Below are 15506 nucleotides of genomic sequence, written 5' to 3'. Positions count from 1 at the left end.
ACATCAGTTGAAGAAGCTGAGGAAAGAGTGGTGAGGCCATGGTGATGGCCACGTCTTCTCATGGGCACAGTGTCAGAGGCATAGGTCAAGTTGTTGGGCTATGAGGCCTGGCAGGCTGACAGGACAGACCTGACTGGGAAGACAGAACTGCAAATGGAAGGAAAGGAAAATCCCCTGGCGTGGGGGGTGGGTGGTGCTTGAGGGGTCAAGATTCTAAGAGATAAGGCTGTTTAGCATGGCCTTGCCCCCTCAGGACACAGTTGATCAGTGGGGAGAGTAGATGGTAAGCACCGTCGCCACTAGAGGCTGTGTGCATAGGGTTGCTATCGGTGAGCACCCAGAACTGTGCCCTTTCCCACAGCAGGGACCCTAAACAGATAAATCAAGTGATGAGAGAGAAGTTCATGTGATCCTATGGAAGCTTCTGGCCACAAATCTTTGTGTGGGGAAAGAATGGCAAACTCAAAAGAAGCCAGTAGGAGCCCTCAGAGTTGCCACTGAGTCCCTCTTTGGAGGACAGCTATGTGCAGAGAAATTGGGGAGCGGGAATGAAAGCCTTCGAGCTGTGCACCGTTTTCTCCACTGTGAGTCTTCCTCGCCAGGGTTCTGTGTCTCCGTCCCTCTGTCAGGTTTTCCTTGTAATTGTGGCTGGTTTGCTTTTCTGAGCCATGGGAGAGTGTGAGAATAGGGTTCCACCCGTAGCAGCAGGAAGTTTTCTTTCTGTTCCAGCACAATGTCTGAAGTCCTCAGCATTATTTCTTCATGCCCCAGAGGTATGAAGAGGTCCCGTGAGGATGGACTCACCAGAATAGCCTCCTTCTAGAACAAAGTGGCCACAGATCAGCCCTTGTTGGGCTGGGCCGTGCTGTCCCACGGGCTGAGGTGTAAGACAGGGGGCCTCTGCTCAGGAACAGTCAGCTGGTCACTACTGGCTTAGTTCATCAGTGGGGTCATCGCACATTGCTACCCAGCACAGAGCAAGGAGGATATCTGCCAAGAGGTGGGAAGAGCTGACAGGGAAACCATATCCAAATGTCAGTTCAATTAGAAGAAGATAATTTAAATTAGACAGTGTAAGGCATTTTGGCAATTGCTTTAATGCAGAAAGCAAATATGAGAAGATGGGATACGTGCTTGAACAGAGCAGGGAGAAAGTGTTTCCCAGACCTCTGTCCTTAATGATGGCAGAATGGGCTGCTATGGCAATCCCCAACTGAAAACCTGTTTGGTGGCTGGAGAGAAATGGAGTGGAAAGTTTTGTCTTATTTCTCCAGCATGCGTGCTACAAATTGTGGTTCTATGCCTAGAAACATATTTCACGCAAAACACAAAAACAAAAAACTTCAGCAGAAAAAAAAATGCAGGGAAAATACAATGCAAAGATACACTCTCCTAAGCAGTTAGTAAGTATGTTTTTCCAAACGCTGTATTTACAAGCTGCAACGAGCCTTGGAGAGGGTTTTCTCTGCAGCCTGCACCAAGTGTTGTAGGCTGTGAGTCTGATGACGCATGGCTCTAGGTTCTGCTCAACCTGCCTTAAGCAAGCAGAAACATTGTTTTTGCTCCAGTGAGCTTCAAAGTGTCTTCAAGATTAGGACCATCCATCTGGAAAACTTTCTTGCTGTAGAGTAAGTGCAAGGAAGTCCGGTTTCTGTGGTGACATCAGTTTTGGCATTGGTTGCAGACATAGGTAGTCCTAACCATGAACTTTGGTGGTTACTGCTCTAGTCTTACTCACCAGGAGAAAGACGGTGGACAGGGGACGAGGTGTAGGAAATCGGAGTAAGCTGTCTTCGGACCTTGAATTTAGCAGTGATTCTCCCGAAGTGTTCCAAAGCTGTTTCAGCTCTGAGGTTTAAAATGGGAGTGGAGGAAGGGAGGTTCCGAGGCTGGGACTCTGCTGAGTGTTGGGGCAACGGCAGGGCAGTATAGTGCAGGGAATCCCATCCGCTGTTCCACAGATCCAGACCTACCCCGAGCATGTCTCACTAGACCTGACGGACCCCCCGTTTCAGAGATCAAAGGAAGGTTTTCCTCTCTTTGGGGTAAGACCTGCCCTGGCAAATCCTCATTTTCTCCTCCCCTTCCGCCCCATGGAACTGACAGAGCAAACACCTGTCCCCATTGGGAAACCCCATCTCACCCACAGGAATGTGGTTTAGCCTAGTAACCCAGATAAGGCCAGCCAAGACAGTCCCACGCTTGTTTGAAATTGATACCTTTCCCAAAGATACAGTGATTTCAATCTGATCCATGGTTACCTTTTTATATACACTTTCCATTTTTAAACACTTAAGTGATTGGATATTTAAATGAAGCCAAAGCTCTAACTTTTTGGAGGTATCTTTCCCCAGTTCTTCAACAGAAGAGACCCAGGGATACCAGATATGTGGGCATGGGATATTCGTCCTTTGACAGACAGGGTACATGGTGTTGCACAGGAGAGAGAGAGTGTCTTATATTAAGGACTGTGAGAATTGGGGGGTGGGAAGCAGATTCCTCTCTGGATCTAGAACCCACAATTGAATCTTAGGTACATTTTCCTATGGAAATGTTATAAATTATGGTTAAATTCAGTAGTGGCCATATTATTAGATAAATAAAGTTTGATGAACAGAGTCTGTGAGGGAACCAGATTGTCTGTTGTACTTTTAGAGTACAGCCTGTTCATAAAATGTGGGGTGCTAGAATTTCCAGCTTCTGCTCAGGGTCTTGATTTCAGTATGGCTCTGGGAAAGCTATTGGAATGAATAATAGAAGGAAAAGGCCTGAACAGGAAGAGAAAGAGGGAAAATCAAAAGGGGAAGTTCAGCATATGAGAAAGACTCAGTATTTTCTTTTTATCAATCCCTAAACTGTAACAATAAAATCTATATAATTGTAATAAAGTTAGGCATTTATTATTGTCAAATATTTGAAATTAATATTTATCAGAATGTCTTAGCTACACATATGTGATTTTTTTTTTTTTAACACACCCATCTAGTTTAAATTATAAAAGTTAAGAGTTTGGGTACTCAGATTACACAAAAAATATATATCTGATTTATGGTATGAAATAGAAAATGGTGTGAAATAGAGATTCTTACTCTACCCAAGTATGAATGCATTTACCTGTAATTTCCTGGGTAAAGAGATTTATAAAGAGTTGTACCAGCTTAATATTTATGTTAATTCCCTTTTGTTTTACACTTAGTAAGTTGAAATAGTTTCTTTGAACTAAGAGTAGGGAAAATACTAAAGTGTAGGTTGCATTAAATATTTCAAAGACATATTTTATAGAAGAAACATTTTATATTTTTAAACAGAAAATGTAATTTTACAGAAGAAAATCGCTTTCCTAATAATCATAGTTACTTTAGGACCCTCTTTGGACATTTTTATTCAAATTTTGATGATTAACATTGAGACAGATAGATGGAAGTATATGTTACCCAAATACACATTTCACCATTAATATTAGAAAACACTTTAAGTGTGTTATGAAATGTTTATAAAATTCTTCATTGTCCTATTAACTCAGATATATAATTTATGTAATGTGAGCATTCAGATTCATAAACTTCAGATAAATATGATTGCATATTAAAATGAAATATCTGTATTAATAGTTAAAAACTATATGTAGCGATTAACATGTCAGGATTTACATTCCTATGATATTTTCTTTTTCACTGAATGTATAAAAAACACCTATAAAATTAGATACCATTAAAGTAATGGAACATAGAGATTAAGTTGAGCATTTCTACCACAGCAAACTAGCTGCTATCAATATTATCATTTTAAAGATTTTCTTTTATCAGTATCATCAAACAGTACATACATAGAACACTGTTTTATGATTAAAAATGATAAATTTCAGTAGTTTCCAAGAAACCATTCTGAAACTGACTGATAGCACTTCCTGGTGTTCAGGGCTTTCTTTCACATTCTATTTCTTTTTCCCAATAGTATCACTGAAGGTGGTAGCTGGGAATGCTGCTAGCTTTCTAGAATGCTTAGGACAGCCCTCACAGCTAAGAATGACACAGCCCCGCATATATATGTGACGCACCATGCCAAAGAAGTGGTAGTCATTCATTCAATAACTGACTGGATGCTGAGAATACAGAGTTAAGTAAGACCTGGTTTGGGACTTAATAGAACTTTTCAGAGTTTAGCAGAGAAAGGAGACTGTGAAACTAGCATTACAGAGCAGTATGGTAAATGCGTAAATGGAGCGATGTGTAAGAGAGCCCACAGAGAAGGGGCCTTTGAACTGGATAGGAAGCAAAGAGTTCCTCTTGGGGAAAAGTTGATGTGAATTAATGAAAGTTATTAGGCAAAGCACATATTTATCAGTCAGGAAACGAGAAACATTTTCAGATATTTCAGACAAAGAGAATCTAAAATAGGGATTATGTTTATACAGACTTGAAACAGAAGAGGAGAGAGTGAGGAACTCAGATGAACAACAACAGGAAGATAGTCCCACCATCGGCTGGAGGGAGAGGGGAAGACGCCCCTTCGGTAGTGTACACAGTGTCCTGGTGTCCGTCTTCTCCCACACGCATCATCTCCCACCAGTGCTTCCCACTGACCAACTTAGCCAGAAGCCCTTTGTCAGAAGAGCCCCGGAATGTGTTTCCCTACAATACAGAGAGACAAAAATGGCTGGAAGAAGTCTCTGAGAGCAGACAAGGAAATAACCCAAAGCACAGCAGTATGAGAAACTCTCCCAGTAAATAATTCCGTACGGCCTGAGTGAGAGGTATTGTACGCTAGGCTGAGATCTGACATCCTCTCGAGGTTCAGAGATGGCGGCCAGTGACGCTAGATGAAGTGGCAGAACTCCACTGGCAGTGTTTGGGAAGGACGCTGGCCGGACTTGGAGGCGAGAGGATGTTCTTCAGGAGGCTAAGGCAGCTGGAAGGCACTACAGATCGGAAATAAGGCCATGGCAGCCACACTGAGCACAGACTGGTGCGATCTGGAGGAGAATCTCTTCGACTTGGTGGCCAATGAGATCTGGAAGGAAAGGTAGAGGTCTGGGGTGACCAACAGGTTTTTGGCCAGTTTGTGGCACTGCTGGGGCCCAAACCTGGTTGGTCCCTCTGATTCCCGACCCCATTGTGCTTTCACCAGTGGTGGCTGACAGTATGTCTCTCAGACCTCCTGGGTTCCAGTGCCCCAATCTTTACAAACAGGGGTTAGATGTTCCTTAAGGCAGTATTCTAAAGCACTGTGATTTGGAAGCTTTATACTTTCAGATTTCAATATATTTTCCTCCAATGTCACATTTTCTATATTTTACATGAACAGATTATAAAACCCCTCTTGTGTGTACATTTAACCTGATATGTATTTCTGAATTTCAAATTCAAGTATTATAAGTTCTTATTTAAAAAATTATTGGTCATAGTTGTTTTCAAAGAATTCTCATTACAAGTGAAAAGAAATGTTCTATTCTAAAGTTCATACACCCCAGAATCCAGCTCGTAGACAATGGATTTCACAATATTCCCATCTAAAAATCTTCCTTGTAGTTCTGTTCATAAATCTCTCTGGCAGAGCTCCCACAATTTACAAGACTTGCTACAAAACCACTGATTGAATCGCAACCCTTGTTAGTTAATAGAGGTCAAAGTATTAGTTCTAAATAATGCTACTTGGTATGTTTCTCGGAAATTCCAGGAAAAGCCTTTTTCCGTGATTTTCAGTTTCATTCCAAGCAGCACACAACAATCATGTTGTTCAGCTGCATGAACAAAATAGTAAGTCACTGGACGTTTAAAAAAAACATGTTGCCCCAATCAGAAATCAAGTCTGTGTATATTTTACTAGATCTGTATCTTAAAACTTAAGTTTTAGTAAATACTTAGACTTTTTAGTGTTATAAAATTTAAGCATCTTTAAACTGGATAAATATGGTGGTATTGTTGATGAATTGTTTTGTTGGGACAGACATTGACAAGGCAGGATAACTGATATAATTTTACATCAAGATAAATAATATAAGTGTTGCATAGCATTCTTGCTCTCAAAGAGTTCACAGTCTTATTCTGAAGGCAGCCATATAAACCTATCATTATAAATATGTCTTGGCCAAGCAATTTGGTGAGATGCCCATAATCCACAGAGTAAGGGGTCTTAATTAATTTTAGGAGGATCAGGAAGAGATTCCCAAAGAAGATGACACCTATGGGCAGTCTCAAATTGTTAGACTAAAGAGATGGCCCCTTTTCTAAACCTGTTTTCATCTTAATTCTACTACCACATGACACTGTGCCATCCTTCGAATTATATTGTTCTACCTAATGTAGGGTGACCAGCCATCCCAGTCTGGCAAGAGCTTCTCCGGATTCATCTCTGAGAGTCTCATGTCCTATAAAATACCTAACCAGTGGGCCAACTGGGACAGCTGGTCACCCAAGTTTATTGCCTCCTAATCAAATTAGGTTCCTGGATCTTCCTTTGCTCATGCCAAGTTCCCATCTAGAACAGTTTATCACCTTGTCACTTTCTTGGGTTTATCGTGGGGCTTACACAGATCTTTATACCTAAGAGGTTCATAAATTAATTGATTGGTTAATATGCCATATACATAAATGTTGATACCTAATCTTTTATAGGTGGCACTGGAGCACACATTACTGAAATGACTTAACTCAAGATTCATGTGGACAGTACTGATTTTAAAATGTAGGCCTGCCCCCATGCCTGTTATAGAACATTCTCAATCTACCCAGCATTAAAATCAAGTACTGCTAGGACCCCTTGAGACCTCAGGGCCCCTGACACATTTTTTCCATCCTTGGTTATAAAAAGTCTTGTAGCGCCCTCTAGCTTTAGTATCTGTAAATTGTCTCCGTCCAGTCAGATGACAAGAGAACGGTCATGTCTGCTCCTCTGTATGCAGTGTAAGTCATAAAAAAGCTATTATTATTATGTAAAATGCTATCGGTCAGTGCCCGTGACTGGACTTGATATTTGTATAAACTGTCTGCTTCGTTTCAAGATTGTGAGAAGTTGATAAAATCACAGCCCCGTGTCTCTCCCAGACAGGGAGGGTGGACAGGTGGTACTCAGTTTTAGACTCATTTTGCAACTGGTTAGAGATTTACCTCCAACCTCAATGCCGGGATGATTCAAATTTCTGCTTCTGTGGCTCATGCCCACAGCTCTTCGGGCTTCCTGATTTCTCCATGAGAACATTAAACTGCAGAGGGCATGTGGTAGCCTCATTAGGCTCCTGAGTAATGGAATTGGGTAAATCATCAGAAAGACTACAGGGGTCTGAATCTGTGTAGTTTTCCTGGTCCTAGATGGAATCAGCCCTTTGACTGTGACTCCCTGGGAATTCCTTAATTTGATGTAGGAGTAAATAAAAATGAACAACCAGAGAATTTGGAGAGTAGAAGCAGATGAGACCTCTTTGTGTGAGGTCACATTTTCTCCAGCGCTTGAGAGCACTGAGCTAAATTGGGACCTAATCTTAAGGTTGTTTTTGTTTTCTTAAAAGATTTTTATTTATGTATTTGACAGACAGAGATCACAAGTAGGCAGAGAGGCAGGCAGAGAGAGAGGAGGAAGCAGGCTCCCTGCTGAGCAGAGAGCCTGATGCTGGGCTCTATCCCAGGACCCCGGGATAATGACCTGAGCAGAAGGCAGAGGCTTTAACCCACTGAGCCTCCCAGGTGCCCCTAACCTTAAGGTTTTTATGCAACTTTCTCCTCCTTTTCCTCTTTTGTCTTTAATACTGCCTTTGGAATAGTGGCTTTGACTGGCATAAGGGCATCTGGGATTTGACTTGAGTTGGGGTTATGTCATAAGGCACTGAATTTGGTGTCACACACTTGGGGTTCATATCCCAGTTCTGGCTCTCTTTGTTTATTAGTTTGAAGTAGTGGAGAGGAGCATAAGCTTTGGAAGGGAGAGCTGCAGGAACCCCAACACCTGCTGCCCAAGTGCCCATCTGATTATCTGTAAAATGGTAATCTGTAAAATGAAAATCTTGCAGGTTTGTATGAATAGTCAGTGGCACGTCATTTTTCAAACACTTAGTACAGGGGCCTGACACGTAGTAATAAGCACTTAGGGAGTGGTAGTCCTTTATGGTAATTATCACACTCCTTCCTACCTTCCTTCATTGACTAATCATTCGTTGAGAACAGAGGGACTGACATTTAAGCTGGCCGATGCATGCTGAGCAGGTCTTGGCCTGAAGGGCAAAGGGTAAAGAGCACTACCTCTTCACTTCGGGGAGAGAGCATGGACCGCAGGTATATGGTGGGCTTCAGGGCATAGAGGAGGAGAAAAGAAGGTGCAACTTTTGTTTAATTTGAATTTTTGCGTCTGAATTTCTAATACTTATAACCTTATCCCTGTCCATTCCCCAGCCAGTAAGAATCCTGCTGTCAGAGAGCCCTCACTAATGCAGTTTCCTTCACAAAGCCAGACCTCATGCATCCGCAGTTTGTCCCTTCCACTCATGTGTCCCTGTATCACTTTGTCTTTCAGTAGAGTTTGGGTGTTTTATAGACAGTAGGCAGCTGAGAGCATCTTGGTCTCTACTACAGCTCCTTGCACACACAGTACTCAATCTGCCTATTAGCTGTATTAAATTTAATATGGTTTGATATTTCACTGTGACACATTTTGAAATAGTTGTTGGTGTCTGTCTTTATTTGATAATCAAAAATTTCTTCTACTTCAAATAAAGAGAAGTCCAATGTTCAACAATGCCTTGGCCTCATTCTAGCAATTTTTCATTCCAGCAATTTTTTAAAAAAGATTTTATTTATTTATTTGAGAGAGTGTGTGCGTGAGAGAGAGAAAGAGGGAGAGAGCACGTAAGAAGGGGGAGGGTCAGAGGGAGAGGCAGACTCCCTGCCAAGCAGGGAGCCTGATGCGAGACTCGATCCCGGGACTCCAGGATCATGACCTGAAACAAAGGCAGTCGCTTAACCAACCGAGCCACCCAGGTACCCTCATCCCAGCAGTTTTTCCAAAAGTGTTAACTAACTTTCGAGAATTTACCTTTACGTTGAATGCATAACCCATAATTATCTTTTTTTTTTTTAAAGGCATGTGTATTTGCATTCTTCCCTTTAATTCATTGTGAAATGAATTAGGAAAGGTAAATTTTTATTTTAAAATAGTTTTGAACTGATCAGCCCTGTCACAAAGCATGCTTCTTTTGTTTTTGTAATTCTTAAACCAAATAAGCCGCTGTTCCTAGAAGTTCTGCTGTGGGGGAAAATAAGTAAATCCCTGTTTTTAATTTTCTGTTGCAGGCAGTGGCCACCAGTGAAGAGCCTGATGTGCACAGCAGGTGTGAAAGCCAGGCTGGCAGCAGCCTGGGAGATGAAGGTCTGCATCCGGGGCCTGTGGACACGGATGTGCAGGTGGGTTTGAACCCTACTGCCTTGTGGCCACGGACTCACAGTCCCGAGAACATGACAACAGCCCAGAATGGCCACGGGCAACTTGCTGCAATCCCGTGTTCTGTCTCTGATCCCAAAGACCCCAAAATGGTGACTTACCCCGCGTGTCAGAATGGAGGATGCAGCAGCAGCTACTGCGGGGAGGCAGAAGCCCAGGAGGCCAGACTCAGCCCTGCTAAGCTCATGCGCCTCTTCTCCGTGAGCAGGAAGAGGACTGGCACCAACCCGGAGAGGCCCCGCTCCATGGTCTTGATGGGAAATTCCTCTACCTGGAATGCCCTTGCCTCCTTTCGGAAAATGGGATCTTTCAAAAAATTGAAGTCCTCCGTCCTTCAAGGAATTCAGAACCGAGAGGCGTCAGATGTGCCAAGGGAAGACCCTCCAGAACGTGACCCGGGGAAACCCATCTCAAACGGTGCTGCAGTCGGAATGCAAACCAGCAGGTGCCCCAACTCGGGACCAGCAAGTGATGCCCCGAAGGCAGGGCCAGGGGGCGTGTCGGACTGCTCCGACCCCGAGGAGGCCGACGATGCCTTCCAGAGGAGCACCCATCGGTCCCGAAGCATCCGCCGTGCCTATGGCCTGGGCCGCATCAGCCTCCTGGATGGTGACAAGCATCCAGGGTCCCAGAACCACGTCCGGCCGCTGGCCCCCGGCCCCCAGGAGCCCACGGTGTGTGAGATCCTCGTGAAAGACTCCGAGAACAACAGCATCATCTACAGGAAAAGCAAGAGCACGGATAACTTGAACTTTCTGAAGAAGAGCTCCTTCAAGCGGAAGTCCACCTCAAATCTCATGGACCTCAAGGGGGCGCAGGAAAAGCCCGCGCCCCGACGGACGCTAAGCAGTTCATCAGCCGACTCGGAGAAGTTCGGTGGCTCCGAGAGGAGGACGAAGCGCTGGAAGAGCCCACTGCGGGCCAAGGACTTTGACCGCGTCCTGAGGTTTGTGAGCAGCGCCACGGACGCGGCCTGGAGGAAAGAGAGTCCCCGGAGCGGGGCGCCCTCGCCGGGCGAGGCGAGCCAGAGGCTGCAGGTGCACAGCCGGCTGCACGACGCTTACTCCCGCCGCGTGTCCACCAGCGCGGAGCGCGAGTGGAGGAGGTGCGCGGGCGCGCACGCCGGCTCCGGCTGCGGCTCGCCCGGGGCCCCGAGCCCCCGGGTGGACGTGGACACCGCCGTCTTTCCTCTGGAAGCCCCAGGCTCCTGGGCGGCAGAGAGTGCCCGTCCTTGCGCCGCCAGCGCCTCGTCGAGTCCGGTTGCCCAGGACTCCGAGGAACGCCGAGCTGGCGGCCCGTTTACGTTCGAAGCCGAGCAGCCGCTCATCCCTCCAAGGCCTACCACGCCCAAGCCCCCCAGCCCCCACAGCCCCGGCGCGGGAAGTGCCGCGTGTCCCAACAGCCTCAGCGCGCTGTCCCTCAGCTCAGTGGACAGTGAAGAAAGGGCAGAGGGGCCTGTGACCTCCCGGGATTCTGTGCAAGCCGCATATGACAAAGGCCGTGAGGACAGCGCCGGCAGCCACCCTCAGCTGAGCCCCCACCTGGCGTCGGGTGCAGAAGAAAGGAGGGAGGAGGTAAGGACAGAGCAGGGACCTCCTGTAGGTGACCTGCTGCGGAGGGGGCACCTGGCCCAGCTCTCACCTGTCATCGCTCCTGGAGGTTGCCCTTCCACTGGGGGTGTGTGTGTGTGTGTGTGTCTGTGTCCCCGTCCCCTGGCATTTATCCTCTTTCCTTCACCTCCTGGAGACGCAGGCAGCCCCGTGCTAATTGGACTGCCCTCACGATTATTCCGGTCAAGTTTCTGTCATCTCTGTCTTTATCTCTTTTGAAATGAATTGCTAGTATTCCAGATCCCTTGCGATGGCGCTTGCCACACCATTCCTTCAAAGGGTATTTATAGAGGACCCACCACGTGCTGGGTTGGGGTTGGAGGGGAGTTGATAGAGACCTCTCTTCCACTCTATGCAGCTAATAGGGGCTCTCAAAAAATTTTTTGAAACTTTTGTTTTTTAATTAAATTACCCATAGCTTTCTTCTCTGTATTTTAAATTGTTTTTGTATCCTTCCAACAGACTACATATAAATGAGATTCCTTGTGTTAAGATACCATTATATGTTCTAAATCTTTTATTTTCTAGTAATGAATTTGAAACATGCAGTTTGATACCTGTCAACCTCTCAGTGACGATGGTTCAAAGAAATTTTTATGATGGTTATTGTACTTATTTTTAGAGTAGAACATGAGCATCTCATGAATCAGATCAACTAATAACTGTCAGGGCTCCAGGAGCAATGTTCTTTTCATATCCTGTCAAGCATCCAGACAACTTCACCTTACTGTATAATTTTCACTTATTTCTAAATGCATCCAGTACATTACAGAGCTCAAAGATGAGGAAATTCATTCATGTGTATATATTGCAAATTATTCTTCACGTATATTTCTAGACTATTTTACAGGTATAAATTGGTGCTTGCCATAGAAAATAATCCCCTAGCAACTCTTTCTTCCCACTGATCCCTGGAGAGGACCTTGGTTTTATTTTAATGCGTGTAGATGAATGATTGATTACACAGCAGCTTTTGCAAACATGGAGGCCAGGATAGCCTGTGTACTGTCTGCTTTGACCTTTGCTTTGCAGAGTCTTTGAAAATAGAAAGCCTGTTGCAGATGACTCTCAGGAGATCTAAATTATCCTGATGTGTCCCTGGGCAGCCAAAAAAGTGAGGCTGCCTCACTTTTTGTGGATGTAAGTTTGTACAGAGACCTCAGGGCCAGCATGTCTTCTAGAGGTCTTATATATTGATGACCATTTGCTCACTTGCATATTTCCAAAGAAGCCTTATCTAACAGTTGTAAGGACACTGGACTCATTGCTAGCTTTGGGAAGGAGTTCCAATTCTGTTAGCTATGCTCTATGTAATTGGCCAAAGCCTGAACCAGGCTGGGCTTCACTCCTTCCCTGGATGATAAGATGAAGCATTTCTTCTACTAAACACCCAGCCTGACCCACAGATGGTTTAGAACCACCCCCACCCCAGCCCCCAGGTCCCAAACAAAAGTTTTGTATAGGTCTAGAGGGTCTTTATACAAAACATGGAGATATTATTTTCTGCTTAATAAAATCAATAAAAAATCATCATTAAAATATTTTCTTCCTCAATACATATTAAATGAACATATGCAAGAGGTAGTTTCTAACTTTTCAGAATTATTTTGATCATTATATAGTTTTGCCCATATATTTGTAAAGTATAACATAATTATATATAGTTATAAATAATTTAATCATATATAATTTAATTTCTACCTACAGGGGATCATCAAAGATAGAAATCAGGGCACAGGTCATCAGGAGTGCACATGTGTATATAGATAATTTTAAAAATTTGCTTCAAGATGTTTATCACATTTTGAATTTACATTTATTTCTTCAAAATTCTTATCAAGCATATCAGGCTTCCTCTTGTGCTTTTAAAGTAAATGTCATAAAGAAAAATATAATGATGATTTTCCCCAATTTGCATTTTACATATTGGTAATCTTAGGGTTACTTGCAGGGAAGTAAAATGTATATATGATACAGTAAAATAGAATATGAAACCTTTTCTTGACATTTAGAAACAAAATACAAGCATAATGAAACAAATAAACAGAAAAAGAAATTACAAAATGCCAGAACTCCAAACTTTATGATTTAAAAAGCAGTTTTTTGGGTGCCTGGGTGGCTCAGTTATTAAGTGTCAGCCTTCTGCTGATGTCATGATCCCCGGGGTCCTGGGATTGAGTCCTATGTCAGGCTCTTCCCTCAGCAGGAAGCCTGCTTCTCCCTCTCCCACTTCCCCCTGCTTATGTTCCCTCACTTACTTTGTCTCTGTCTGTCAAAAAAATAAATAAAATCTTTTAAAAAATAAATAAATAAGTTTTTGTCCATCTTATATAGCATAACACAAATTTAAATTTCAGTATCAATATATCTTAATGTACAGTGTATTATTTTTTACTTAATTCATTGATAGTATGATTCTACTTCTATGTTTAAAGCTAGTTGAATAGTTAGTGTTGAATATAAAAAAGGTTGAAATCTGTGTATATTATGATATTTAAAATAAATGTTATGATGCAGTTTGCGAGAATAATTTTAAAATTTAGAACCTATTTTATATTACTTTGGAAAAAGGGTGGGAAAATGCTTGGATGCTCTTCCTTTATGAAACACTAGAAAAATCACCTTGTTAACTTCATACTTCTGCCACCTAGTGGTAAGTTTCTTGGTAAGAATAATGATCAGTTGAAGGATTCCACAATTGTTTAAGTTTAAAAATGTGATTTAGTACTTATACTGTGGACAGTGCTCCCTGATAAAGAGATAGGCATGTGAATTCAGCGTATTCTTGGCTGCTTTTCCCACCAAGTCACAGAATAGCCCCATTGGCTGAATTAGGTCACTAGGAAAGGGACCCAGTCCCTAGTCATGCCATATAGATTCAGAAATTTGTGGTAGTGTTGAAATATGCCATGGATGAAGTTCTTTTATTTTATTTATTTATGTATTTATTTATGTTTTATATTTATATTATGTATTTATATTATATTTATTTGTTTCTTTATTTTTTTTTTAAGATTTTATTTATTTATTTGACAGAGAGAGATTACAAGTAGGCAGAGAGGCAGGCAGAGATAGAGAGGAGGTAGCAGGCTCCCCGCTGAGCAGAGAGCCCGATGTGGGGCTCGATCCCAGGACCCTGAGATCATGACCTGAGCTGAAGGCAGCAGCTTAACCCACTGAGCCACCCAGGCGCCCTGTTTCTTTATTTTTAAAGATTTTATTTATTTACTTGAGAGAGAGAGCACAAGCAGTAGGAGTGGCAGAGACAGAGGGAGAAGCAGGCTCCCTGCTGAGCAAGGAGCTCGATGTGGGACTTGATCCCAGGACCCTGGGATCATGACCTGAGCTGAAGGTAGACACTTAACCAACTGAGCCACCCAGGTGCCCCTATTTATTTATTTTTAAAGATTGTATTTATTTTTTTAGAGAACAAGAGCATGCGGGTGTGCACATCCACATACCAGTTGGTGGAGGAGCAGAGGAGGAGAGAGAATCTTTTTTTTTTTTCTTTTTCCAAAATCTATTTATTTGACAGAGAGAGAGAGATCACAAGTAGGCAGGGAGACAGGTGGAGAGAGAGGAGGAAGCAGGCTCCTCGCCGAGCAGAGAGCACGATGCGGGGCTCGATCCCAGGACCCTGAGACCATGGCATGAGCCGAAGTCAGAGGCTTTAACCCACTGAGCCACCCAAGTGCTCCAGGGAGAGAGAATCTTAAGCAGACTCCAAGCTGAGCATGGAGCCCCACTTGGGACTCAGTCCTATAACCCTGAGATCATGACCTGAGCTAGAATGCAGAATCAGACACTTAACTGAGACACCAGGTGCCCCAGAACTCTATTAAATGATGAAAACCTATTGTAATTGCTTGAGAAGGAGCTTTATAGTCTTACAGTAGATTCTTATTTTATTTTATTTTTTTAGTTTCATTGGAATCCTGGCTCTGCCATTCGAAAGATGCCCACCATTGAGTGAATTGCTGAGTTTCTCCTGGCTTCAGTCTTCTCAAGGGTAGAATGTGGGATAGCTTCATCTTTCCTCGGATGTTTGTAGGAACCAGGGGATTTAGGCCCATTAAGCACTTCACCCAGTCTTTAACACTGGTTGTCACTGCGTGATGATTACTATCGACTTAGATGATTTTCCATCCTAGTTTGACCTAATTGCTTGAAACCTGGGCCAACTGAGATCAGATTTTTCCAAAAGTGTTTTTTTGACTCTGTTATAGTCTTAGGGAGGATTATGAAGATCTTTAAACAGTTAGTTTGACTTTACATTAAATTTTTTTTTCAAGCATGAGAGTTAGGTTCCAGTATGACCTAACATTTTTAAGTGTTCATTTAGTATTGTACCAAAGCCAGTTTGTTGAGCGCCTACCACCTATAAGACACTCAAATGAGATGTAGCTCTATAAGGATGTCAAGGACATTATTAATGAGCTAAGATGTGTCTAAACCATATTAGAACTGTGC

At 43.2% G+C, this 15506-nt stretch overlaps 1 protein-coding gene across 6 annotated transcripts in view; it reads left to right on the top strand.

The window, feature by feature from the left end:
* Window positions 1-15506, top strand: part of SPATA13 (spermatogenesis associated 13) — a 334233-nt gene that overhangs the window by 239469 nt on the left and 79258 nt on the right. For all 6 annotated transcript variants that reach the window (XR_001176658.2, XM_045072413.1, XM_013046794.2 and 3 more), the window contains one exon: window positions 9279-11000. Coding sequence is in view for 5 of the 6 variants with exons in the window: in XM_045072413.1 (XP_044928348.1) it covers window positions 9279-11000 (1722 nt within the window). In the remaining variant the exon portion in view is untranslated. The remainder of the gene's footprint in view (window positions 1-9278; window positions 11001-15506) is intronic.

Source organism: Mustela putorius, unplaced genomic scaffold, assembly GCF_011764305.1.
Source record: "Mustela putorius furo isolate JIRA1106 unplaced genomic scaffold, ASM1176430v1.1 tig00004035_pilon_pilon_pilon, whole genome shotgun sequence".
Classification (NCBI taxonomy): Eukaryota; Metazoa; Chordata; class Mammalia; order Carnivora; family Mustelidae; genus Mustela; species Mustela putorius.
The sequence above is the reverse complement of the archived record's forward strand: the minus strand, read 5'-3'. Positions and strand labels throughout refer to the sequence as shown.